Below are 27,690 nucleotides of genomic sequence, written 5' to 3'. Positions count from 1 at the left end.
TTGTGAACAGTCACTTCATCATTCTTTGAAGACAAGACACTCCTAAGTTATCTAGGATTTGGTTTTTCTCTCGTCTTCTACTGTGCCATTTTATTTAGAAATTAGAAAGCCTTACTTAACATGATTGATACATTTAAATGCAGGATTAAATATTCACACCCAGTTCAAGTGTTCATGTCTGCACTTGAAACTAAAACTTGACAATTTGAGGCATGAATACTATGTAATTCGAGTCTGTGAGAAAGCTAACGCCTTATATCTAGAGAGATATCAAAGCTGAAGCTAACTCCACCTAGACTGTTTGTTCTGTTCCTTCAGGGCACTGAGCCTATGTGTATCTCCAAGGCCTAGCTCAAGCCTCTCACACAGTAGATGATCAACAAATATCAGTAAGGAATGACTAGTTCTTTGAGGAGGCCTTCGCAGTAAATCCAGGTGATCAATGATGATTTGACCTTTGTGAAAGTTCCTCCAATTGAGTGGATTCTTTATGTGTAGGTACAAAACGAAAGGATGAGAAATACTTCCTCTTTTCTCAAAGTAAGGAAATCCAATAACTTTCCGAATAATAAGCAATAAGCAACTTCCCAATTCCACTTGCCGACTTATTAAAGGCCTAAGGCCATAACACTTTAGACCTGAAAGAGGTCTCCTAGTTCAAGCTTCTCATTTTTACACAGGACAAAAGAGATGTGGAGAGTTTAAACCATTTGTCTAAGGTCCCCTAAGGGCAGAGTCAGGAATGAGAGTCCAGTTTCTGAAACCTGTCAGCCCACGGTCATTTTACAGCCTCTTGGTAAAAGTGTCCTGTGATTTAAGTGTTATCTTTTAATAGAAAAACGGGGTGTAAACAGGAGTATTAAAGTGGTGTTCTCATTAGTGCTTTCATCAACTCTTGTAGGGTACGGTTCACAGGTACAGGTATGCAGGAAGTTGTACGGCCACAGACAGGTTGGTTTATATTAGGCCAACCTTAGGGCAGCGCCAGTTATGCTGACTTAGCTCCTTTATTTGTATTAATTTATTTAGCTAGCGAGCAGGGGATCAGCTGGGTAATGCACTCTCATCTGTTAGGGAGGAGGAGGCGAGACCCGGCTGGCGCACACCATCAGAGCGCATCTTGAGATAACAAGTAGGACTGGAGGTGGGAAAAACAAACAGCGACAGAATAAATGTGTGCAGGGGGTTTGTGCTAGGGAGTGGTCAAAGGGTGTGATCAGATTACTGGAGGTTTTAGAATTTTTATATCAAGACGGAGGGAACTAAATAAAAACTCAACTCCTGAGAGCCCTGGAAAGTTTGAAGGACCTATTTGAGGGACCGAAAATCTGCAGCGTGCACCCGCGTACTCAGGACCCCACCCCAAGCTTTCTCGAGGACTGGGTCCCCCCACCCGCTGCCCCAACCTGGGCATGCAGCAGCTCGGCTGTCCCACGTTCTCCTCTCCTACTCTCCCTCCCTCCTCGGTCCGAAGGGAAGCACAGGCTCAAGAAGTGCTCGGGGCTCATCCATCAGTCCCGGAGGAAAAAGGGGAGGAGAGAGAAGGCGGGTGACGGGAGGAGGAGTTTCTCCGCGGCCCGAAGCCCTTGGTGGGGAGGGCGGAGGAGGAGCGCCCTTCCCCCCGCGCGCTGATTGCTGTGGCGTCCTGCCTGTCCCCGCCCGCGTGTGTGTGAGGGCGAGCGAGTGCGCTTGGTCGGCCCGATGGGGGTAATCGAGGGTTTCGGGGACGCTGAGCGGCGCTTTCCTCTTCCCAGTGAGTGAGTGAGGGGAATCGGCGGCTCTGGTGCCGGGCCACTTTCCCTGCGTGATTCCCAGAGCTCCCTGCAGGAGGTGAAAGTCCCCGGCGGGTCCGGGTGGCGTAGTTGCGCCGTAGCGCAGCAGCTGCCGGAGCTCGCTGCCGCCGAGCGTTGGGCGGAGAAACTTTCCTCCAACTTGCAGCGGGTGGATCTCCGCTTGACACACCGCCCCCGAGGTACGTGCCGCCCGGCCCCGCGACACTGCAGCCCTTGCCGGGACGCCCCTGGGTGCGCCGCTAACCCAGCACCGGTCCCGGCCGCAGGCTCTGCAGGCTGCGCGGTTCCTGTTGGAGCTGCGCGCGGCTCCGTGGCTGCTTCATGGCCGGGGTCGATCCGACTGCCTGGATCCCCAGGCTTGGGAGGGCGGCCTTAGTCGGGCGCCGCGGATTCGGGACCCGTGGCTGGTGGTGCGTTGGGAGCGGCCGCCCCGGGTGGGCAGCGCTTGGGGCGATGCGCTGCAATGGGGAAGATTTCTCCTCCACGCCCGCACTCTTCGCGGTTTCTTTTGACTCCCACGGGGGTGCGCCGGCCGCTTCCCACTAGGCGCGTGATAGCGTCGTTGGGAAAGGTTTGATGTGGAATTGCACTCAGTTGCCAGTGCAGAGCCTGCGGCCCCGGGACTCGCGCTCGGACAGGAGCTGCGCTCTGCGCGGGCCGCGCCCTCAGGGTGCTCGCTCTATGGGCGGTGCGGAGCGCTGCAGCCCGGAGCCCCCGCGGAGGTCGCGTCCCCGGGTAACTTAAGAGCCTTACCCAGTTTATTTTGAAGGTTTCTCTTATTCATTTGGTTAGAACAAGCTTGTAAATCTGTGTTGCTAGGGAAATCTGCTTGCTCGTTCTTATTAGGGCATTTGCCCCACTTTCCAGTATCACGTAGTGTAGGGAACCGGCTTGTCAAGCCTGAATTACCTTGGCAGAATACAACTTAGGTTTACAAAAAAAAAAAGCTGGAAGAAAATTGCTCAATTTCCTTAGCTGTGAAATGGGAATAATAATAGTACTTGCCTCATAGGGTTGCTGTGTTAGTGCAGCTTTTCCTGAGCCCAGAGGTGACAGGAGAAAAGCGAAGAGGGTAGAGGATGGTAGGAATGACAGTCTGAGATGGGGAAATAAAGCGTTTTCTGAACACCTCCCTTCCAAGAAAAGTAAGCGAGGTTTGGGAGGAGAGAAATCTTCTACAAGTAGCAAAGCATTTACCACGACTTTTTAATTTTCCTGAAATGGTACTTAGGCTGCAAACAGTTACTTCAGTGTGAAATTAGCAATTTCTTTTGGGTAATAATCCTAGCTAACGTTTATTGAGCCCAAACTGTGGGCCAGACAGTCTCCTAAATGCCTTACGGACACAATTGCTCTCAATCCTCATACTAGCTATGTGGTAAAACCACCATTAATAGCCCGGTTTTACAGATGAGACACTAGGTTAGTGACTTGCCCAAGCTCCTACATAACTTTCTGTTGTGACTCCAGAGTTAGCTTAGGCACTGAGCAGAGAGCAACAAGTGCAGTTAGATTTGTGTGCAGCCAGTCTAGGCGTCTTCATCCATTGTTCAGCTTCCCATTTGAGTTCAGCACATCACTTAAAACACAAATAAGGTACCTGTGATTAATTTAGGTGATATACTTATGGTGGTTCCAAATCACAGCTCCTTGGAAACTGGCTCCAAGTAATTATATATAGAACTCTGAATTGTGTTAATTAATATGGATCTTTATTCTTCATTTCTTTTTATTAATTCTCCAGACATTGTTGGTCAGCGTTACTTGGTTTCCTTAGGAAACAGCTTGGGGTTGGCACAAGAGGCAGGGAAATAATTCTTACCCCCTTAAGGGCTGTTAAAATGAAATTGACTTCATGCCATTGTGTCAGTTAAAGGATGTCGCTCTGTTTCTTGGTGTTCTCTGCTTTTGGCTTTCATTCTGCATTGTTGAGTGTTTCAAGGCTTCAGCATATTTTTTGCCCTTCAGTTTGTCATTTGTCAACTTTAATTTTTCCTGTTTTGATGGAATCTGACCATTACATGACAACTTTGCTTAACAACTGTTGATCCAGCTCATGTTTTTAAATACAGAAGTCACCAACTTACTTTTGAACCCCAGCACTTCAAAGGCAACCCCTGGGGAATTCATTGTTATTTTGAATATTAGCCAACAGGGGGAGCATTGATGTCTATTAGGCTCATGAGCCAGTTTTTAGGGTATTAAACTTACACTTCACAAGTGGAGAAAGTTGTGAATTTAGCAAAATAACCAAGTTGATTTCTGAGTTTACAATGGAGAACTGGGTTTAATTTTAACTGATGACAATGAGAATGACCTTGAGGAGAGGGCCTGTATGTTGCATATATGTCAAGAACTGTTATATATTAAACACACACATGTAGTTTTTTTCCATTTGTTTTCCTAAAGAGGTGTATGTAAAGTAGTTTCGTGTACTTTGAATGATATTTCAAGTTATTCAGGAGAACTGGGAGTCCAGAGAGAGCCACTGTGAATCCTTTTGTAATGATCCTCGTTTATCTTTTGTAGAAAACTGCATATAGTACATTTATTCTCAGGGAGGTTGGTGCGCTCACAATCCTGTCATAATCACTTTTCATTAACATCTTACAAGTGCAAGAAATAAGGGATTGTTATCCTGAGTAACAGCATTTCTATTACTGTGCATTCCTCAGAGGATTATATTTTTGTATAGTAATAGTTCAGAAGTATCCTATTTATCTAGTTAAGGTGTGATGTGTCTATAGACACTCCTGCTTGTAAATATAATATAAATGATACTTAAGAATGAACATATTTGGAAAAACAAACTGACTTTTACAAAGGTTTTCAATCTTAGCCTGCAGTTTTGTAGGCCAGTTTCCTTTCTTGTTTCTGTGTATCAGGTAGTATTGACTTAACTTTATTTCCTTTATCAAAGTTAGGGGCAAATTTAGTCCCTTGTTTCTAAAGCACAATATTACACTTACACTTTAGAATAGTAGTCTAGTTAGGATCTAATTTAGTCTTCCGTGCTGGCATCTCTTGTTTATTCATTGGGCAAACATTTATCAACCCCCAACTCCCTAATAGGCTTACGGTTCCTGGTCTCGGAGTTCAGCAAATTAGTTGTCCTCTTTTAATCCTCTGATAGCAGGGGGCCAAGATGTCTTAAGGCTTCCTAAGGCTTTGTCATGGAAAGGCTTTATAGATTGACAGAATTGGTTTGCTTAAAGGCAAGTATTGTCCCATTCTTTTTAAGGCTCAAAGGAATTAATCTTTCCCTTTTGTAGGCAAACTTGGTTGTATCTTGTAAAAATCAGGTGTCTGCTGGCTTTGCAGAGAGCAGAATCTGGGCCTAAGCGCCCAGGGCCAAAGGACTCTAATGTCCCTTTTGTACTAAGAAGGTGATCATTACTGATATCTTTAGTACCTAAGTGATGACCAATTTCCTGGGATCATAAATCTGTGAAAAGTTCTGACTATACATTTCAAGCTTAGCAGGCGGAACAGTTAGAATTTAGAGGATGACTGGTAAGTATTAACATTGCTGTAATATTTTTCCTGGATGAATTTGCTCTGTGGTCATTTTGAATTACCCTCGTTCTTGATAATCCACTTTGAAAATGTGTGTGTGCATGTGTGGTTTTTTTGCCCTTGTTTTCATTACTATTGGGCAAAAACTAATTATAATTGTCAGGTTTGTTAATTAATGAGGCCAGTCTTCAATTTTTCTCTTTTTAATAGTTTAAAAAATGACGTTATCGCTGTTTGCTGGAGCATTTTCTTTATATTTTAAACTTCTTTTGACATTTTAAAACTTAAAAAACTTTAACTACTTTTTGATATTTGCGTTACTCAAGTTAGGTAAGTGTTTTTAGGGATCTTTAATTTAAAAGTAATCTTGAATTGCCTCTAGGAACATGGGCAGTTAATTAGGAATGAAAAAGAGTGAATTTAGGTTATATGAAAAGCTAGCCTTTCACAAATTATAGTTAGCCTTTAATAATTTCAGTGAGGGCTGAAATTATTAAAGGCTAACTATAATTTGTGAAAGGCTAGTTTGTGGGTTACTAAAGTATTACTGCAACAACATCCAATGGCAGTATTTCTCTGCTTCCACATCTTCAGAGTAACACTTGGAATGTAGCATTTCATAAAACATAAGCTATTGCTAGTTTGTTCAGATTCTAGTCAAGCTGAAATAAATCAACATATCTTGAAAGGGCCTTATAAAAAGGAGCTGGGTCCATTTCTTAGGCTCTGTCCACTTCTACATTTTCTTGTTTTGTATCTTTTGAAATAGCACACTTGTTTGCTAACTGACATTGAGCTTTATTTTCTGTTTGCAAAGTCCTTGCACAGATTTAGCACAGATTTCCAAGCATTCTTCCTTCTCTTAGAGAAAGAGTAATGATTTTTATCTCTTAACCAAGATGTGTGCAATATTAAGTGTTTGAAGCAACATTCATAAAAATTTAGTGTGGGGCCACTCTTATTTGGACCTTGTTCTACATTTTTCGTTCTTCACTTTTCCAAGCCAAACATCAAGACTTATAGGCTAACAACTATGGGTATATCTGTAAGGGATGGAGACCATATTTAAAATTGCGATTGTCCGTTAAGGTCTGAAACATGGGCCCCAGAACCATGCCCGGATATCTCCTGCTTAAGATAGTGTTTGTGATGAAAGCTTCTTCAAGTTTGGGAAGAAGACTAAGTGATAGCACAGCCTAGCAATGTTTATTTTTAGGATTTAATGTTAAATTGTTGCTACAATAGTAATTTAGAATTAAGTCTCAAATGTTAGCTCTATCTTCACTTTAAGAAAAATGATGATAATACAGAAACATATACGCTCCCTACCTCTTGGACACTGGACTGGGGGGGGGGGGCGGGGAGGGAAAAGAGGACTTCAGAGTTGGGTGCTGTTTGCAGAAGGAAGAAGCACCTGCTTGTCTGTCCTTCCAAGCTCATAATTCATTTTCCTGCTACGTGCTGAAGGTCAGGCTTTTGTGTGAAATTGCAGATGGACCATTAGTTAAAACACATTTGAGTTGATTAGTCCTTGGAAAAAAATGGTCTTTAGAAAACAGTTGCTACACATACTAGTCCTTGAGCTTTCCTGTTGATCAGATTGCCCTGGGAGAAAGTCTGCAGTTTTACAGGCTCCATGACTCAATCACCATTGACAGTAAGAACATCAAGTGGGTCAGGTGGAGCACCTAGCAGAACTTGGATTTATTTCTTTTATGTTTATTATGCTATTTTATTTTATTATTTGAAACTTGATGAATAGTTAATTCTATTTGCTGTGTGAAAAGATTCCTTTTTGGGAGTATCATTTGGTTAGCATTTTTTGTGATTTATGTGCTTTGACAATATGAAATTGGTCATTGGATGCAAAAATATACCTGACTATTTACACATTTTATTTCATAATTAACTAACTGTATGATGATTGCATGAGCAGAATGTGGCTTTTTTTCTTTTCCTACTTGGAAGGTTATTTGAGGTGAAATACTTAGATTCACTTCCCAAAGCCCTGAATTCATGTAGTACTCTAAGTACTTTGTGTGATATTGCCTATGTTGTTATGAATTACCTCTTTTCTGTTTTTTTTAAAAATCATACTCAAATACAAAACTCTCTTCTGATTATCCATAAAGAATAAATGTCTCATTTTGTTATATTAGACTTTGTGCAATTGGCTGGCAAATCAAATTCAACTTTGAGGGAAAGCACCATTGACTCATTACATACATTTTTCATCACTGTAGTGTAAGGTCTTCCCTATGTGTGTGGGAGAAGTTTCTGATCTTCTAAATGGGCATGTTTACTATTGCTGGTCTCTTTATGCCAGTGTTTCTGAGCAGACACTTTTCTTATTTTTTTGTCTTTATTGAAATTACTGTTGTCTATTCATAATATACCCTCTGAATCATGAAAAATTAGGCTAACAACCCATTTTGTGAAGCTGCACCTGTCTCTGTTTTGAATCCATCATACTCATCCATTATAATTGTTGCACAGCCATTGGATACATCATGTTTTTGACACAGGAGCCAAGGGGCAGGATGACTTACTTGACACATTGTGCATTTTTCTGTATTTATGGCTTTTTCAGTTTGTGACATCTTTATTTCATTATTAAAGTAGTTGCTTTCTAAGATATTCAAGGCTTTAATTTCATTCAGTGTGTGGGCTAATAAGGAGGTTTCCTGTAGAACCAGTTCTACTAAATTCTTAAAAATGCTTCCAGAAAGTATCCCATATAGATACCTGGCTGGGTAGGGCTTTTGGTAATGTTCAAATGGGAGTTAACTGAACACAAAGCAGGATTCTATTTAGCTTAATTGGGTATGGAGGCTATGAAAAGGAGAGGAGTGTCTAAATTGTTGGGAGAAAATTCACTTTTGCATAATAATAAGGGATTTAAATGTGTTCCCATGGAATTACTATATATTTCAAGAAGGTACATAGGTAAGAGGTTTGAAAAAGAAATTTTGCTAAGGTTGAGGTTCTGTAGTTGGCAACTCTTATAACCCTGAAGATCCTGTTCGCTGAAGCCAGGAAAAAGCAGTCTGTTTCCAATTATATATCACAAAAATAGGAAAATTAGGCCAAGAAAAATGATCATTTGGTGGTTTGGTTGCTTTTTTGTAAAGGGCAAAGGAGAAAAGACCGTAGATGCACTTAAAAAGTGGAATCTGTTTTTATGTTGGCTTTTAAATTTTTCTCATGCATTCTCTATTGGAAATTAATAATTTTGGGATTGAAGACTTGCCTCCTTGGGCTCCTTTTTGTTTCTCGGAGAGCAAATAGAAGAACAGTTAGGCAGTTTCTGCTGACACTAAGGAGTTTGGTCCCAGTGTTCTAGGACTGACTGGTGTTTTTTTGGTAAAGCCTTTTCCTGATTGAATGGTGCCAGGTTTTGGGCTCCCAGCGCCATACCAGGTAGTTGGTGCGATGGTTTTTTGTTATACTGTTTACCCTGCTTTGAGCAGAAATGTAGTTCCTGCTGCTTAGTATTATTCTGCTGGGGGGAGAAGACTAGGGATGCTAGTGTGAGAAGAATACAGAGGTGAGAAGCCTAACTGGAAGTTGGATGATGTGTGGGTGAATATATTGTCCTCACCACTTGTCAGAAGCAACTAGCCTTTCTTAAAGCCCACTGCTAGTTTCAGGATTAGTGGTCCCATGAGACCCAGGTGTTAACTAAGAGAAGATCACCCCCAGCAGACCTTAGTTCCGGTTTCTCACACCTTTCACCTCCACAGAGTGTTGAATAAAACTTTCCTGGTGGTGCAGAATCTTTGATAACAACGAAGTCTGTCAGGGCTAGTGGTGGTTAGTTATTGGCTTTATTTTTTCTCACCTCCCATTAAGTCCTCGGCCTGCTGCAGGTGGGCTCCCACGCCCACCACACTATGACAGAGCGCTAGGAAAGGTGCAAAGTGCAAAATTTCGTGCTTGTTTTCAGTCAGCATCTTCATTGCCTGCTCTGATGCATTTGCTGCTTTACTCTCCTGTTTTCTCCACATTTTATTATCTAGGCTTCCCTGGAACTACCTCTCTTGTTTTTCCCCTTACCTCCCTCATTTCCGTTCAAGTCTCCTTTTAATGCTCGATCCTCACATGTTGATATTCGCCGAGGTTCCATTTTCCTTCCTTTCTTAGTCATTTACTCGTTCATATTTCTATGCTTCAGTGGCCACGGCTACGCCAGTAACTCTCTTCTGCTTAGTTCCTCTAGCCGAATAACACCAATCTCGTGGCGTCTTACCTTCAGCAGATCTCACTTGGCATTTTCTCCATTTGCAAATCGTCATCTCACCTGGACCATTGTAGGCACCTTCTAGTTGGTTTTCTTGGCTTCAGCATCTCTATCTCAGATTATGCATCCATCATGGTGGATGCCTTTTAGAATGCAGATGTTTTCATTTCTTACATTTTAAAAATCTATGCTGTTCCATTATCCTTGGCGTGGGTGTCCGGTTATTAACAACATAGCATTAGTCTACCTTTTCAGCCATTTTTTCCTCCACTTCTTCCATGAACCTCACTGTCCTCATACCAGACTCCTTATGGCTTCCAAAGCATGCCCTGTGTTCTCATGCCCTGTTCTTTTCACACTTGTCCCTCCTCTAGCACCCCCTCCTTTCCCTTCTCTCTGGAGGACCCCAGCTTACTCATTCAGGCTATCTGTTGTCAGCTTCTCTGGTGATACTTCACATGGCTCCTCCTGGCAGGTGTTTGGTTGCTTCCTCCCTTATTTTCTCTTACAGCACTTCTGCTGCTGCCTCATGAGAGCTTATTTTCTGCTTAGGCCAGATTTTGGACTTCCCTAGAGCAGGATTGAGTCTTGTCATCTCTGTATCCTGGGTGTGTGGCATGGGCTTGGCATATATGTTGTCATCTTGAATTCTTCAACTCAGTTGTTAAAGCTTCATGTCAGTTTAAGCTTTGGGGAAAGATCACATTTACAGTCAATATAAATTATCACTATAGAAAAGACAAAGGAAATCAACTTGGAACCATAGAGTTCAGGGTTAGAAATAATCCTCTTCAAGTCCCTCTAAGGATGAAAACAACCACCGAGAGGTTAGGTGGCCTGCCCAAGGTCACGTGCTGGGGAATAGTGCTTCCTTCTGCCCCTCTGCAATATTCTCCACCCAATAGCCAGAGTGGCCCTGATAAGAACTAAGTCAGCTCCTGTCATCCTCTGCTTACAACACCCTCCTGTTCCTTTCTTTCTCAGAGTAAAATCAAAATCCTTACAATGACCTGTCAAGTCCAACATAGCCAGCCCATGACTCCCTTGCCTATTAATTCTTTAGCCTCACTCCTCCAGCTCACTCACTCCGTTCCAGCTGCCTGGCCTGTTTGCCATCCCCCTAGTGGGCCACACATGCTCTAGCTCAGGCCCTTTGCATGTGCTCTTTTTTTTTTTTTTTTTTTTTTTTTTTGCCTGGAATGTTTTTCTCCCAAATATCTAGACTAGAGTTCACTTCCTAGAGATCCTTACTCAAAACAAAGAAACGAACCAAACCAAAGACCCCCAAATACTTCCTTTCCCTCTTTTCTGTTTTGTTTTCTTAGCATTTATCTCTATCTCATATACAATTATATATATTGTTTATAGTCCATCTACCCTGAATAGAATGTAAGCTCCACAAGGGAAGGGATTTTATATGCTTTATTCCCTGTTGAATCCCCACACCTAGAACAGTCCTGGCATTGAGCAGGCATTGATAAATAATTGTTGGATGAATAAATGAATGAGAAGAAGCAAGCTTTGGTGGATTTCTTATAGTTAAACATATACTTATGACATTAAAAAGGGAAAACCATGAGGTCTGTCTGGAAGAAGGAGAATCTGATCTTTAAAAAGCCACATTCAAGGCCTGTCAAATGAGAACATTGACCTCTTTTTAATTGTCTGACTTGAAGCAGCCACCGTGGGCTCCCCCCAGCCTTGCAGCCTTACAAGTGGTTTGGGAAGACTCCCATTTTACCTCTAACAGGCTTGGGCTTGCTGTGGTTTCTCTCTGCCTGTGGTTTGCCCTTTAGCCCATCGGGCTACAAAGATGAAAAGTAAACACAGCATTAAAGAAAAGAGCTGGGGGAGAGGAGCAGAATTTCCCTGTGGCCCTGACATCTTCCCTTGGCTCTAGGCCCATCTGCAGGGCAGCTCACTACCTTCTGGAGTTGCTTTGGGCTGTGCTGTAAGGAACGGTCTGGAGACCACCAGGCCAGATGATGCTTCAGTTTTGCTTTGATGTTCTCATTTCTTTGAAATGTCATATTACCTTTAGACAAAAAGGACATTGGAGAAAAGATCTTTTTAAAAGTTAAATTACTGTTTTAATTTTGAAGAGAGGTTTTAACCCTTCTCAAGACAGAGGATTGCAATTGAAATTACCATTTGCTTCTGTCAGTGGTACAGTGAGGAGGCAATACGGGTGGTAGTCCGTCCTATGAAACCAGTGACTTAAATCCAAGGGACAGTAAATTCTGAAGAAGCGTCTGATTCTTGGGGGTAGAGGTTATGTTGAATGAAGAGCTAATTTATGTTAGTACAACAGTGATGTTAGAGTGACTTGCTTCCTGCTTTGGTAACGTCAGTATGGTTCCTACAGAACCCTCCTTATCAGGTCAGGAAGCCCAGCCAAGGAAGTCAAGGGCTTAGGAGGAATTTATTGGCCATGTCCAAAGTCAGCAGCATAATTTAACTCTGAGATTCAAAACTATCAAATTGAAAATAAGTTGTCTTGAATGGAGCTACCAATGACCTAGTTAAAAAATCATAGCTACCATTTCCTGAACCCTAAGAACATATTAGGGATTAAGTGCTTTACATGTTGTTAATTTACTTAATCCTCATAAGAACCCCATTAGGGAAATAGAATCATTATCTCTACTTTACAGATGAGGAGGCATGGAGGTGTTTAGTAAGTTGTGCACAGTGACACCACTAGGAAAAGGCAGGGCAGGGATTTGAACCCAGGTCAGCTTGGGGGGGGCGGTCCCGCACCTTCTACTACACTATAGTCTGCTTCTAGAAGACACTAAGCATGCTCTCATTTCAGGGCCTTTGCACTTGCTATCCCCACTGCCTGTGATGCTTTTCCTTCAGATACTGTCATAGCTCTGTCTCTCACCTCTGTGCTCAAATGTCATGTCATTTGACAGACCTTCTAAAAAGGGTTCTGGTCACCAATTCCACTGTGTGGGAGGGGTGTTTCCCCCACACCACCAAGCAATTCTCAGACACTAGCTGGGTGGCTGAGAATTCAAATCAATTCTGACACTATTTACTGTCTACCCAGAGATAGCACTAGATTCCACAGGTTAAGGGCTCAGTTCCACGAGATGTCCCTCCACTCAGACACCAGTTGCAAGCCCATGTTGTTACCTGTGCTTCTGACCTAGCGCTATAGATCGGAGGTTCCAACGACCCCCTCTTTGGGTTTGATTAATTTGCTAGAGTGGCTCACAGAACTCAGAGAAACATTTTACTTACTAGGTGACTGGCGTATTATAAAGTGATATAACTCAGGAACAGCGAGATGGAAATGGTGCATAGAGCAAGGGACATAGGAGAGGGCGCAGAGTTTCTGTGCCCTCTCCAAGCACCATGCTCCCCTAATCTCCCTGTGTTCACCAACACAGAAGCTCTCTGAATCCCTGGGTTTTTATGGCGGCTTCATTATGTAGATGTGATTGATAAAATTATTGGCCGTTGGGGACTGATTCATCTTCCAGCCCCTCGTCCCTCCTCTGAGGTAGTGGACTGAAAGTTCCAACCCTCCAAATACATGGTTCGCTCTCCTGGCAAAAAAAAAAGTCCATCCTTAGGTGGAGTCCAAAAGTCACCTCTGTAAGACAACAAAAGACTCCTTTATCCCTCTCATCACTTAGGAGATTCCAAGGGTCTTAGCATCTCTGTGTCAGAAATGGGGAGGAAGACCAGTTAAATGTTCCTTATTATATATAGATCACACTATCATCACACCTTCCCTGACCACTCTATCTAAAATAATATCCATCCTCTCCTCACTTGTTCTCTTTAACCTGCCTTATTTTCCTGCGTAGGACTTACTCCCCCTTGCCACATTATGTATCTGTTGTCTGTCTCCCCCATTCGAAGGTGAGCTCCATGAACAATGTCATGTTTAGTGCGTTGCTGTGTCCCCAGATCCCTGAATAGTGCCTGCAGCAAGGTATGTGCTAATAAATATTTGTTGAGTGAATGAATAAAGTAAAATTAAACTGCTGATTGAGCCTTGCCTCCCTGGTTTCAAAACGAAATATCATCCCTTATGTCAGATCTAATCACCCTGCACACTACCAGAAGGTGACTGTGTAGGGCCTGGTTGGCGACTCTAGGGGAGGACTTACTGTTTGTGGGGTTATGGTCATGGGCTGTGGCATCAGACAAACCTGGGCTCCAGTCCTGGTGCCAAGACTGATTAGCTGGTGACCTTGGAGTTGTTTAACATCTTGAAGCCTCACTTTTCTCAGTATAAAGCGGAGTGAAGGCCATCTCTCTCCTTGGGTTGTTGAAAGGATGAAATGAGAAATTATAAAAAACACAGTAGGTGCTCAGTAGCTGGTAGCTGAGACTGTTTGGAGGGGTGAGAAAAAAGCAGGGTGTTAGCCTTTAATAGGAAGGAGAACGTGGTATAAACACATGAAGAATCACAGAATAATTACAAAGCAGCACGTGGACAAGTCTTGGCTGTGCTCCTAACTAGCTGTGTGATGGTGGGCCACTCATTGAGCCTTTCTAATTCTTGGTTTCCTAATCTGTAAAATTAAAGGGTTGGAGTAGATGTTATCTTTTTCTAACATTCTGAGTTGGCCCTGAGTAGAAGATGTAACATGGAACAAATTATATACAAAATGTCAAGGAGACAGCATTCACAGTGGGATGGGATTAATCAAAAGTGGCTTTTGGAATGAGGTGAATGGAATGAGTAGAGTTCATGGAGTTTGAGGAATAGAATAAATATGGCAGTTTTGATAAAATGGGCAGATCTGACAAAATTCAGGTTTCGTGTGTGCTTACATTGCTCGCAAGATAATTCATTTAAATTTTTTTGTTTATATAAATTGTGTATTAAAAATAGCCAGTGTGGTATTAGTACAGGCATACCTGTGGGTTCGGTTCCAGATCACAACAAATATTACGATAAAGTGAGTCACACAAATTTTTTGGTTTCTCAGTGCATTAAAAGTTATGTTAACACTATACTGTAGTCTGTTTAGTGTGTGATAGCATTATGTCTGAAAACACAATGTACATGCCTTAATTAAAAAATACTTGATTGCTAAAAAATGCTAGCCATCATCTGAGCCTGTTGGAGAAATGATAGACTTGCTTGATACAGGGTTGCCACAAACATTGAATTCGTAAAAAACTCAGTACCCGTGAAGTACGAGAAAGCAGGACTCAATGAAACAAGGTATATGCCTGTATTTTATTTACACTTATGTTGTCAAGTTGAATATTATTCTTAGTCCTTCCCAGTTTTGTTAAGTCATTCCCTGCTAGCCATTATATTTCAAATTTCCACGAGTGTGTTGGAAGTCTCATTTTATAGGAGGGATTCAGGATTAGTTGTTAGTCCATATAATGACAATTCTAAGGTATAGAATAAAATATTTCCTTGTTTAATCTCATCATATTAGAGATGAAGAAATTAAAGCCCAGAAGGAAGTGACTTGTCTGAGCTAGTAAAACAGGTTGATGCCAGAACTCCTGCCTGTCCTGTTCCTTTGAGGCTGCCTGAGGTATAGGTTCTTTCTTACACACAACTCTTATTTGTTGGTTTATCATTTATGATTGAGAAATGATAATTCACCCTTCCATACTACTATATATATGTGTGTGTGTGTGTATATACATATATATATTTATTTATTTACTTATTTTTGAGTGGCCTAAACAACAGAAATTAATTTTCTTACAATGCTGGAGGTGAAATGTCCCAAGATTAAGGTTATCCACAGGGTTGGTTTGTTCTGAGGCCTCTGTCCTTGGCTTCCTTCCATACTGCTTTTAATTGTAACATGCATAATAGTATTTTATACTTGCTATCCATTATAGTACTTTTAGTAGATGCCTACTGTGTGCCAGCTGGTGAGCTAAGTAGACTATGATCCCTCTTTCTGGAGTGAACAGACGAGTGGGAAAGCCATACCTGGAAGGAAGTAATTACAGAAAGATTTACCTGCAGGGTTGAATTGCACTACATTCCAGATGTTCAAGTTTAACTTCGTCTGAGAGAATCAGAGGAGGCTCCCTTGAAGAAGTCATGCTTATACAAGACCTGAGACCTGAAGATGTCAGAAAGTGTCCATGTTAGGGGAACCGTGGATCGCCATTGAGTTCCCACACAGTGAACATCGCTTTGGGAAGCGAGGACTTGGCCCTTGTATGGGACCGAATGGAAGCGAGTGTGGTTGGAGCGTGCAGAGGATGAGGTTGGACTAAGTAGGTAACATCCGGCATCCTGTGAAGGGTTTTGGTCTTTATCCTGACAACAGTGGGCAACCATCGAAGGGTTTTAATTCTTAATGTTTCACATGGCTGGCCGGCTGAGCCTTTTCCTTACCAAAGACGGTTAAATGAAATGTATCTATTGAGGGATTACCCCTACCCAAGAGAAATAATTTTATATTGGAAGTCAGTGATAGGAATAAAAAAATGCTTTATTGTAGTTAGCAAAATAGTCTATTCTGGAAGTTTATTCTGAATTCATGTATTTGCAGAACCCCCATGAATATAAATAAACATGTAAATCATATAGTAAATTACTATATAATGTACAAAATAGTCCACTGGAGGTCTAGTAGATGTTGCTTCTCAAAAGCTGTTTTTCATGCCCTGGTGCTTGCTAGGGCCTAAGGGATGATGACTGGTGTCCTGAGAATATTCAGATGTGCTGACTTTCCCTGAAATAATTGCAGCTGCATGATTTAATAAGCCCTTGTGTGATAGCTGATTCCTCGTTCCAGGCAGCTTAGTTGGTTTGGTGGCAGTGCCAGGCTGAGTTCTGTAGCCCCCTGGCTACAGCCCTGAAGTGACTTTGGGAATCATAATGTAGAACTGAGGAGGGTCATGCAGCCAGATCCCTGTAACTCATACCAGAGATGTTGAGGCCGTCCCTTCCCCACCCTTCAGGAATTATGACCGTCTTTAGCACTTACATCTTGTACTGAGTTTGGAATCGTTTTTTGGTGCTAGAGGGAATTGCTGAAATTCTAGTGGGTAACATCTAATCCAAAAATTAATGCAAACTTTGGTATAATCTACTCTTGTTACTAGTAGTTGGCTTGGTTTTTTGAAAGCCTCAATATATTTTTATGTACCATAAAAACTCCAATGAATTAGTTTTTTAAAATGTCCTGTGTGGGCCAGGTATTGCTTTGCGTACCATGCCCTTATTCTGTCTGTCTCATATTACAATGAAAAGATCATTATCATTTTACAAATTGGGGGTGTGTGTGTGTTTGGAGGCTAAATGACTTGCCCAGTGTAACACATCTGGGTAAGCCAGGTTTGGAACCCTGAAGTATAGTTCTCTATTAATTATAGCTTAAAATTCTGAGCGACAGAAATCGTTGGATGCAAAAATATTACCGGGTTTCCCTGAAAATAAGACCTAGCCGGACAGGCAGCTCTAATGCATCTTTTGGAGCAAAAATTAATATAAGACCCCGTTTTATTTTACTGTAATATAAGACCAGGTATAATAATATAATATAATATAATATAATATAATATAATATAGGAATGGGTCTTATATTAATTTTTGCTCCAAAAGACTCATTAGAGCTGATTGTCCAGCTAGATCTTATTTTCAGGGAAACAGGGTAAATGTGAAAGGTGGTTTTTGGAATATTGCAGGGGCGAGTTAAAAATCCATTCTAGTTTGTGAAGCTGCACAAAATGTGGTCTTTCACAACCGTGTGAAATGCATCCATGCCCACCCTCCCCCTTTTATAGTAGTTTGCTTGAGCAGTGAGGTTTGTTATGCTTGGGATAGACTGAAGGGCTTTTCAAGACTGACTGAAGGTCAGCCCCAAGGAAACTAAGGATGCTGGGGCCAGAGATGTGTTGCTCACACAGTCAGCCAGGAGTGAGGGTGGACCAGGCCCTGGAGTGTCAGGGGAGAGTGGAGTCCAGCTTCTTTGCACATCTTGTACCCTCCGTGCTCCTGCCTCCCTTCCCACCCAGTCTTCATGTGGAATTTCTGCCTACAAGTACAGGTAGTTCAAGAGTAATCTTTGTCCCCTGCCACTGGCAGCTACAGAATGTTGGGACTTTAATGAATCTTAGGCCTCAGGAAGATAATTCTCTTTGGTAGAGACAGCCTGCTAATGATAAATAATGATAGCTTTTATACTGTTACCTGCAAAATCTTACTTGATTCTTGCAATAAACCTGCAATGTAGGTAAGTTTAGTTTGTTATTTTGTTAAAAATGAGGAAACTGAGGCTCCATTCTGATCTAAACCTTCTTTCTTGTCTGACCTGCTTTAAGAGTCTTAACTGATCTTCCATCCACTTTGGGCTTCCTTCATTCTGCTCTCCATACAGTACCCAGGGAAATCTTTATTTTTTACCAGTTTTATTGAGATGTAATTGATATATTATTTGTGTAAGATTAAAGTATACAACATAATGATTTCATATATGTATATGTTGCAAAATGATGACCACAGTAAGCGTAGTTAACAGCTATCACCTCATGTAGTTACAAATTGTCTTTGTGGTAAGAACTTTTAAGATTTACTCTCTTGGTAACATGCAAATGTACAATACAATATTGTTCATTATCGTCATCCTGTTGTACATTACATCCCCAGAACTTATTTATCTTATACCTGGAGGTTTGTACCTCTGACTACATTCACCCATTTCCCCCTCCCCTACCCCTCTGGCAACCACCATCTGTTTTCTGTTTCTCTGTTTGGTTTTTCAGATTCCACATATAAGTGAGATCATATAGTATTTGTTTTTTTCTGTCTGAGTGATTTCACTTAGCATAATGTGCACAAGATCTGTCTATGTTGTTGCAAATGGCAGTATTTCCCTATTTATGGCTGAATAGTATTCTACTGTATACACACACGCACACACACGTACACCACATTTTCTTCATCCATTAATCTGTTGTTGGGCACAGGTTCTTTCTATGTTTTGGCTATCGTACATAATGCTGCAGTGAACTTGGGGGTGCAGATATCTCTCAGCATAGTGATTCCGTTTCTTTTGGATATATATCTATATATAAAATCGCCAGAAGTGGAATTGCTGGCTTATACAGTAGTTCTATTTTTAATTTTGGAGGAATCTCCATACTGTTTTTCATAGTGCCCGTACCAGGAAAATCTTTAAAAACCCAGTTGGATCACACCACTTCCCTGCTTAAACCATGTTCCTCTCCTTTCCCTTTTGGCTTTGAAGCCATGCTGCCTCCAGCATCAGGGACCTATAATGGATCATCTACCTGTAATGTCATCCCTTACCTGACCTTTTAAATTTTTACATATCCTTCAGGTTGTGGCTACTTTTCCTTTAGGGCTCTTATCATAGCATATAATTACATATTTGTGGTTATTTGTTGGTTTACCCCATCTTTAAGCCCACAAAGACAAACAGTATGTAGTATGTCTCTTTGGCCATTGTGTTCCCATTGCCTGGCATGGAGTAAGCAGCAAATAAAGATTTACCGAAGGAAGAAATGAAGCCCTGGAAATTACATATCTTGCCTAATATAGTAAATGGTGTTAGTTTTACAAGAGTGTAAGCTCCATGAGGGCAGGGTTTTTGGCTCCTTTTTTCACTGCTATCTCCTTGGCATCTTCAACAGTGCCTGGCTCATAGTAGAACATGTTTGTTAAATATTGATTGTGCTTAAATGTGATTCCAAAGATTTTTTATCCAAAGCTTGGACTTTTCCTCTCTTTGTGCCAAATCTGTCTGAAAATGGGGATTTGGAATAATCAGTTTCCCTGTGTAGTAGAGAAACCTGAGAGTTGCTGTTGTGACTCAGTAAGGTGGCCTTGCTTTCTCTGTGTACAGGTCTTAAAGGGCATCCACATGTCATCAGACAAACAACAGTATCTGCCCTGCATCCTGTACATCCCTTTTTATAGGCTGCCAAGCGAGATATTGACGTTATCCATCCTGCCTCTTTTCTAAATCCCCTGAATAACATGTTGAATAGCCATCAGAACAATTCCTCTACCAGCTTTTATTTAACCATTTGCAGACTTAACAGTTTATTTTTCTCCAAAGCATTCACTTAAATGGCAGGCTAGAAACATTTTAATGATCTGTTAGAAAACCATTTCATTATTCAAGGTACCAGAAACTCAGGTGTTATTTACTATTTACATTTAGGGAATGGTAATGTTTTTCTTCCACTCGCTATACGCCTGTCTTTAAGATCTTCAAATGTGTTGCATATTTTCCTGATTGGGGTGGAGCAGTCTTAGTGTCGAGATACAACAGTGCACAGGTTTGTGCTTCATCTTGCCCTTCGAATTTTCAAAGAACTTGGAGTACTACTGATTTGTGCAGAGTGCATGTGTCAACGTGGAAATCGCAATGTCTGAAGGCAGCCATGGCAGGCTTTTCCCTTTCTCTTGGAAAAAATGTTCTGTTTTCAGAGATTGAATATTGAGGGGGAGAAAATGGTTCCTAGTTTGTGGTGACAGACCTGGAGCTGGGAGGTAGAGTGCTGGTTATGGGAAGCCCCGCTTTCTGCTTTTGACCCTGCTGTATTATGTTGGGTAAGTGCTGCAGGCTTGGAGATTGGGCTCTTCTTCATCAGTGAAATCATGTTGACCTCTTCCAACTTTAAAAGCTATTCACATATCTTTAGCATGCCAATTCTTTCAGTTGAGAAGTTGATTGGCTGCAAATTAATTGTAAGTTAGTTCTGATTTTGAATAATCTCATGTATGTAGCCAGTTGTGTTAGCCATCTAAGGGGAATTCAGTAATTTTTCTTGCTGGCTTTTAGCCATCATTTTGCCACGTTTTCTTTCTAAGATAGAGTAAGATTTGCTCTTTAAAAAACATCCTGGTCAACCCAGGGAATGCTATTCCCACCCAATTCCGTTTGAACATTGGATTACCCACGGTGGTTTTCAGGACTCATTTGGATGAGGGTTTTTCAGCTAATCCTGGTCTTTATCGTGTACTCTGCCTGATCGCAAGGGAAGGTGGGGACAGCATGCTCAGTTTAATGGCCTCAGAAGTAGGCACAGAGAAACTCTGAAATTGGAAGAATTAGTATCACATTCATCTTTTTTATTTATCTATATTTTAAAATCCATTAAGCTCTCATGCAGTATCTTTTTCTGTTCATTTGTGCATACTAAAAGCTCTGGTACCCTTTGATGGAACACATTGCTTTGTAATGTGGGCAAAATGACCAGACCTCAAGTTGTTCTTTCAAGATCTCAAAGTACCCCATTTGTATTTCTAAAGGAAGCATTTAGTTCATAAAGTCCAAGCAGATGCAGTGAGGTCAGAAAAACAAGGTGGGGAGTTCCTGGTCTTAGCAAATTGAGTGTGATATAACCTCACAGAAGAAAGAGGAGTTTGTATTTCCCTTGTTTAACTTCAAATTCAAATTCATAACCTTTTGGAAGCCTTCGATTATCCAGCATACTTCTAGTTGGGGAACTGATCCCAAAAGTTGTGTGTTAAGGCGCTTGATGTGTGCAAGTCTTGGCCAAAACTGGCATTCCACTGAATGGGAACAACTTGCTTTCCTTTTTATATTCTTCCGCCTTAGGATCCTGTCACCACATTGGGAAGATTAGACAAAAACTCCCTGCAGTTTATTTTCTTTTTGAACAAGTTACATTATGGAGGGACTTTTAAGCTAAAGGAAGAAAAGCTCCCTCTTTGTTAAAAGCAGCAGTGTGTAGTTTCAACTTGTCTTGGACTTCCTTGGAGATGTTTTAAGATCCGGTGTAAACTTGCTGTGGTTTGCCTTTGGGCATCACACTGTTTGGCTTGGCTCTATTATATCTGTAATTGCTGCATTTTAATAATTGCCCAATATTCTTGTCAGCAATTTGCAGTCTATATTTTTAATAGAACCATTTGCCTTTCTTTTCCACAGGTTCATTCGGACCTGGTTTAAGCCACTGGATTAGCCAGCACAGTCCCACAGACCCATAGACCCTCTGCAGCTGTGGGAAGCGGGTGACACAAGCTCATTAAATATTCCCACAAGCCTTGGTTATAGGTTATGTGGTTATGTGTTCCATAAATCCTCTGGGAAGCCATCTTCTTCTGAGATCCCCTTAGAAGGTTTTGCTTTATGAAAATTGCCTTTAGCATTTGCAGAAATAGCATATATTTTAATTGGGGAATATTGGGGAACAGTGTGTTTTTCCAGGACCCATCAGTTGTTGTCCTTCAATCTAGTTGTGGAGGGTGCAGCTCAACTCCAAGTCTAGTCGCCGTTTTCAATGTTAGTTGCAAGGGGCGCAGCCCACCATCCCATGTGGGAATTGAACTGGCAACCTTGTTGTTGAGAGCTCGCTCTCTAACCAACTGAGCCATCTGGCTGTCCCTGAAATAGTATATTTTTTAAGAGAGGGTTTTCCTTATCAATCCATTCAGGAAATCGAATTTTTTGAAGATGAAAATTAGGGACAAATCCTCTTTAATGTTGTGACTTTTTAAGTTAACAGATGAGACTTTCATTTCATCTGAGGTGATGTGGAGTTTGGTGACAGAAATGTTGGACTTCAAGGGATGATTGAAGTTTATTTCATGGCTTCCAAAATTGTCTCTATAATTGAGTCAGTTTTTGAGATAATACTCTTGTGCCACCAGTGACATGTGCCTCAACTTGAAGGGCAATTTTGTTCTTTCAGTGATTCCATTCTTTAGCTTATCTCCTTTTAGTATCTGTTGAAATGTTTAGTTTTCAATAGGTAAAAGATTTGAACTGGTTTCACACTAGCTAAGAATTGCATAAATAACCACACCATAATTTTTTCACTTTGTTGGCATTAATATACCTCAAAAAGAATGGCCAAGTAGTGATAATAATTACTAATAAATAATAATTATTAATAATTACTAATAATTTATTGTTTGCTTGTTATGTGTTTGGCACTGTTTTAAGTATTACATACATTAATGAGCAGTGTGTGTGTGTGTGTGTGTGTGTGTGTGTGTGTATTCAGTCTTCAATAGCCCACAGGATAGGTTCATGTATGCAGAACAATCTCCCCACCATCACCCATTTGGTAGGCGGTCGAGTGGACTCACCTGGGCAGGCTTTTAACTGCCATCACAATTTATATTTTATTTGTAGTAGGTTTTAAATCACTATCACATACCAAGGTTGAACCACAGTACCTCCTGCATATATAATAATCTAGTTTCAAGACATATCTAAAAATTTCTTTTTGAAATTAAAACTTTATTGTTATTATTGCTGGATAGGTAATACTTGTAGAACCCAAATGGTACAAGACTCTAATGAGAATTCAGTGAAAAGGCTCTTGGTTCCTCCCACCAGTCCCCCAATCACCCTATTTCCCTCCTCTGGTAGAGTGAACTAAGAACACTTAATTAGAAACTCAGTTTGCCATTGTTTTTATATTTTTGTACGGTATCTACAGGTGCCCAAACTGGCTTTGTCTCTGGGTAGCAAGCTGGTTCTGTGGATGGTATTTCCTGGGTGAGGGTAGCAAGGCTGCAAACCCAACTATTTGAGATGGCTCCTGGACACTCCTTGATCTGGCCTTGCCCAGGGCTGCGATCAGCAAGGATCTTTGTGCTTTTGTCCAGTTGTTGGACAGCTTTTATTCCTGATGAGAAGGAATGATGTTCTTAAACAATGCTTGGAACATAGAATGTGCTCAGTAAATGATTGGTGAATTGACCAACTTCTGTGGGTTGTGCCAGGCTCAGGGATACAGGGCTGGAAAATATACTTTGGAATGTCTAAATGAGGTCATTTTTAGGGCCATAGGAGGGATAGTCAGGTTTAACAAACCACCACAAAACTTGCCCTTGAAGGTTCTGCATAGGAAAGTTTAGAAAGGACCTAGTCCAGTAACCAGATAATCTCAGATGGGGGGTTAAGAGACAAGAAGACTTTTCTCCTGTTAATATGTTGGCAAGCATTTTAAATGAGAATTTTTGCCTTTTAATGGTTCTTTATTATCCAGATTGATTCTAAAGGTATTTTAATTTGATCTTTGTGATAGTTCTGCCATTGTAACATTAGATTGAGTCTCTAATCAGGATTGTCTGTGTTTTTTTGTTAATACTAAGGAATCCAAGTATTCAGTGTCTTTGATTACTTTAGTGCCATAACATAACTGGTGATGTTATAAGTGCATCTTGATTTTCTTCTGTAGTCCTGAAAACTTTATATAAAACCAAAGACTTAAAATGTCAACAATAAGCATGTTTTTGTAAAAATAATGCTATAAAAATTTTTATTAGGTAATTACACTTCCCACCTCAGGTTGCTTGAGTGCTGTCTCAGCATCTTTTAAGATAAATTTATCTTACACATTTAGAAATTCTTCATTTCACTCTGATGTGTGTTTATGAAAAGAAGTTCCTGCATTAATTTTTCATTTTGAAACATGCTTATTTTTTACAGGCAATTTGAAAATTGGAAAGAAGGATTTTAAGGCCACTTCTGATTTGCAAAGATTGTCTGTGATCTGAAGAACTGGAGGCTGAGGTGACAACGGGACACACTTCTGGAGAGATAAAAATGACTTCTCATTATGTGATTGCCATGTTTGCCCTGATGAGTTCCTGTTTAGCCACTGCAGGTAAGTTGCGTAATATAAATTGCATTTTTATTATATTCTTTTGGATATATTTTTCTTCCATCTCTACAGTTTAGAGAAATTTAGGACATGTGGTATTTAGGCAAGACTTGCGTATTTTATGTTCTTCAGGGAAATACAATATGTAACTACTACACCGATACATAGTATGTTTGCCTATGTTACATTTTAGTAGACTGGTGCTACATGGGCTGACAAGGTCAGTGATGCAGTGGTGAGGTGGGTAGAAAACAAATATGCTAACGTTGAAACCCATTTAATTTTGCTCCATGCGTAGATTACATTTACTTTCTTGTCCTAAACAAGAATTTTAAGAAAGCCTTTTTGTTCTTCACTACAAAATAAATAGATCTTCTAGACAGAGGAGACACTCCTGGCATAGGCTGTTTAGAAGGTATTTAATTTTGCCTGTTTCAGATATTGTAATATGTAATTTTTTAAAAAAGTATGGCAATATATACATCAGCGTATGAGGTTGGAGGTAAGAAGAAGCAAATGACTTGGTTGGAACATTGTTGCTTAAGTAAGAGTATCAGATGCCCCCCACGTCAACGTCTTAGTGTTATAGTCAGTGTTGCTTAATAAATGTGGAAACTTACTTTGCTTTATTTTGGTGTAATTTGCTTTGTGTCTGTTCTGTAATGGGCTACGTAGAACTAATTTGTTGGACCAGTTCTGGAAACTGGCTGGTCTCAACTAGAAACACATTGACCTGAAAAATGATTAGCCTCTTGATTTTGGCTATTGAATTCACATACAGTTGAGACGAGTTCGCATTTATTGAGTGAGCAGTACAGCCAGGCACTGGGCAAAACAATTACAGAATATAACAAGGAATAGGATATTCTTATTTCATGAACTCACTTAATCACAACTCTAAGGTAGGTATGATTATTTTTCTCACTTTACAGATGATGAAATGAGAGATTAGGCAACTTGCACAGCGTCATGTAGCTAGGCAGTGCAGGAGCCAGGTTTTACATCAATGCTGTTAACCTCAGTGCCATATTGAAGAAGCCAGACCACCAACTGAGGCTCCAATAGACTCAAGCCAGCAGTCGTACAGAGGCACAGGCTGAGTTAAAGTCAGTGTGCCTCGTTGCAAATGTCTTGAGAGAAAATTGCTAGTTTTCCTTTTTTGAATGCTCGCATGTGAATTTGAACCGCCCATTCTCTCTGTCAGCAGTTTCATTTTGTCTCATGATTGAAGAGTTATCTGCCTTTTAGCCTGTGTATTAAAACTGATCTTAATTAAAATCTCATTGAAAAGTAGTAGCAAAGGAAAAAGGAAGAGAGAAACGGCTCGATGGAAAATGTGCTGTTTTGATGACAAGATGTGTAATCATACCTGGTGGGTTTGAGGCAGAATTTTCTGCTTTCACTGATGGCCGGGGACAGACTGAAAAACATAACTGAAGAAGGTACTTCACGGGAAAGCAGTAAGTTTAATGGCTCTGTGCAGCCTTGATGTATTTGATAGTGAATCAGTTTTGCTTAAGACCTTCCTTCCTCTTTTAAGCCATAGTAAAATATTGTTTCGAGTTCTGTACACAAGCAAAGCTTTGCTGAGGTATACAGTAAAATGGGAGGTACAGTAGAATTACAGATTTTGTAGCCACTTGAGGCAACTGATCAGTAGTACAGAGGTAGAGATGCCTTTTCGAACAACCTCATGGGCCAAATGAATGAAGAAGGAGGGAGAAATGTTTTGTATTTACGTATATCCAGTAGCTTTCTGTATAGGCTCAGCAGACTTTACAAAATGCTTTTGGGGGCATTCTGGACGCGTTGAACTTCAATTGGATAGTAGTAATAATAATAATGAATATTTACAGAGCAATTAATTAATTACAGTGTGTTAGGCCCTGTTCAAAGTATTGTCTCATGGCATCCTCATAACTTCCCTAAAAAGTGTAGGTACTTTGTTTATCCCCAGTTTACAGACAAGGAAACCCAAGCACAGATAGGTTAAGTAACTTTCTCAAGGTCACACATCTAAGTGGCAGATTTAACCATAAACCTACTTAGTCTAGGTCTGCAGATTGAGTCTTCCAGTCTCTATACTATGAGGGAGTATTGATCAGAAGGGTGTGTGTTTAAGAAGAATGATAATGGGTTTGCTCTGTGCCACCTGTGCCCTCTTGAAACATCAAGTAAATCACTTAATTAAGGATCCCTGCTAAGTACGAAGCATAGTACAAGCCACTTAGGGATATACAAAGAAATGTGAAGTTCACCCCTTCCTTTGAGTCGCTTGTACTTTAGTTAGGCAAATGAAATATGACCATATATATAGCAAAATAATCAATGTATGGTGAGTGCCAAGTAAGAGCAAAAAGACCTCAGAGAGGTCAGAAGTGTTAGAGCAGCCTGGGAGGGCTCTGTGGAAGTGCCAAGTCTTGAGCTCTCTTTTGCAGGCCAGGCAGAATCTACAAAGAGGAGGGCATTGGGTCGACCAGATGGGAGAACCGTGACTAGCACAGTATATGGCACTTAGGTGCTTGATATGTTTTTAAAGATTGGAGTCCCTGGAAAACTGGTATGGGAATGTAGTAGGAGGTCTGCTTGGAAGGAAGGATGGGGGTTGGTTGTGTAGGACCTTACTTGTTAGAATGAGGCTTCTGGATTTCATTTTGAGGTTTGGATGCTCTCTTCTTCCATTCTCCTGTAGCCAGAGGCATACACTGTTAATCTTAGAATCCAAACTGTGACCTTAAAAAGTGAGGCAGAGAATATGGCCTCATTAGCTTCAGAGACAATAGTGCCTGGCACACATTCTGACATTTAGCAAGGGCTTGTTCTCTGTCAGCTCATTTATTAGGACACACTATGAAGTGGGTATTAGTTTTAGCATCATCTGCATTTTACAAACAAGGAAACTGAGAGTGGACTTGGTTAATAATTTGTATAAAGTCGCATAACTAATAAAGGACACAGCTGGGACTTGAACCCAGGCAGTTTGGCTCTCAGGCCAGCCCGTCAGCCACTCCATTGGAGCCTCTGTGTAAGAGAACCTCAGTGTGGAATGAATGAACCTCTGCACTTGATTGAGTAGCCACCAATGAGACATCCTGGAACCAGATTAAACTCAGTTGGCCTCAGAAGAGGTGTATGTAAGTCATCAGAACTGAAGGAACCTCAAGTAATGAGCCTTCTTTATTTGTATTCTTACTTCACTGACATGGTGATGAAACTCTGCTGTAGAGTTCTTGGCAGCAGAAGGGGTGATGGCTGTAAAGGGCCTCCTTTAGATACACGGCCAAGGAGGGACAGAGCACAAGTCAGAATGGCAGACGACTGCTTTTCCAGCCCCATGTAAAAGCCTTCAGGGCAAGCCTTCCCTTCTCTGCCTGAGGCTGAGGGTGAAGGAGGCAGTTGCTTTGACAGAACTCACACTTTTTCTTCCTTCCCTTATTTCTTGGTTATTGTACAGCATTGTAGGGAGGGAAGGCTATGCTCTTGGAGAATAAGAACTGTGTAAGGGCCATAATGCCTCCTGATTAGAAATTACCTTAGGTTTTTGGCACCTTACCTCTCTCTAATCTGTCTAAG

At 41.0% G+C, this 27,690-nt stretch overlaps 1 protein-coding gene across 1 annotated transcript in view; it reads left to right on the top strand.

Annotated features, from left to right (window-relative positions):
• Nucleotides 1-1,665: 1,665 nt before the first annotated feature.
• TGFBR3 (transforming growth factor beta receptor 3) overlaps nucleotides 1,666-27,690 on the top strand; it is a 185,861-nt gene continuing 159,836 nt past the window's right edge. Inside the window, exons 1-2 of the mRNA XM_019753067.2 lie at nucleotides 1,666-1,972; nucleotides 23,943-24,120. Of these exons, the coding sequence (XP_019608626.2) occupies nucleotides 24,060-24,120 (61 nt within the window). The 5' untranslated portion in view covers nucleotides 1,666-1,972; nucleotides 23,943-24,059. The remainder of the gene's footprint in view (nucleotides 1,973-23,942; nucleotides 24,121-27,690) is intronic.

The sequence above is a fragment of the Rhinolophus sinicus genome, linkage group LG06, assembly GCF_036562045.2.
Source record: "Rhinolophus sinicus isolate RSC01 linkage group LG06, ASM3656204v1, whole genome shotgun sequence".
NCBI lineage: Eukaryota > Metazoa > Chordata > Mammalia > Chiroptera > Rhinolophidae > Rhinolophus > Rhinolophus sinicus.
The sequence above is the reverse complement of the archived record's forward strand: the minus strand, read 5'-3'. Positions and strand labels throughout refer to the sequence as shown.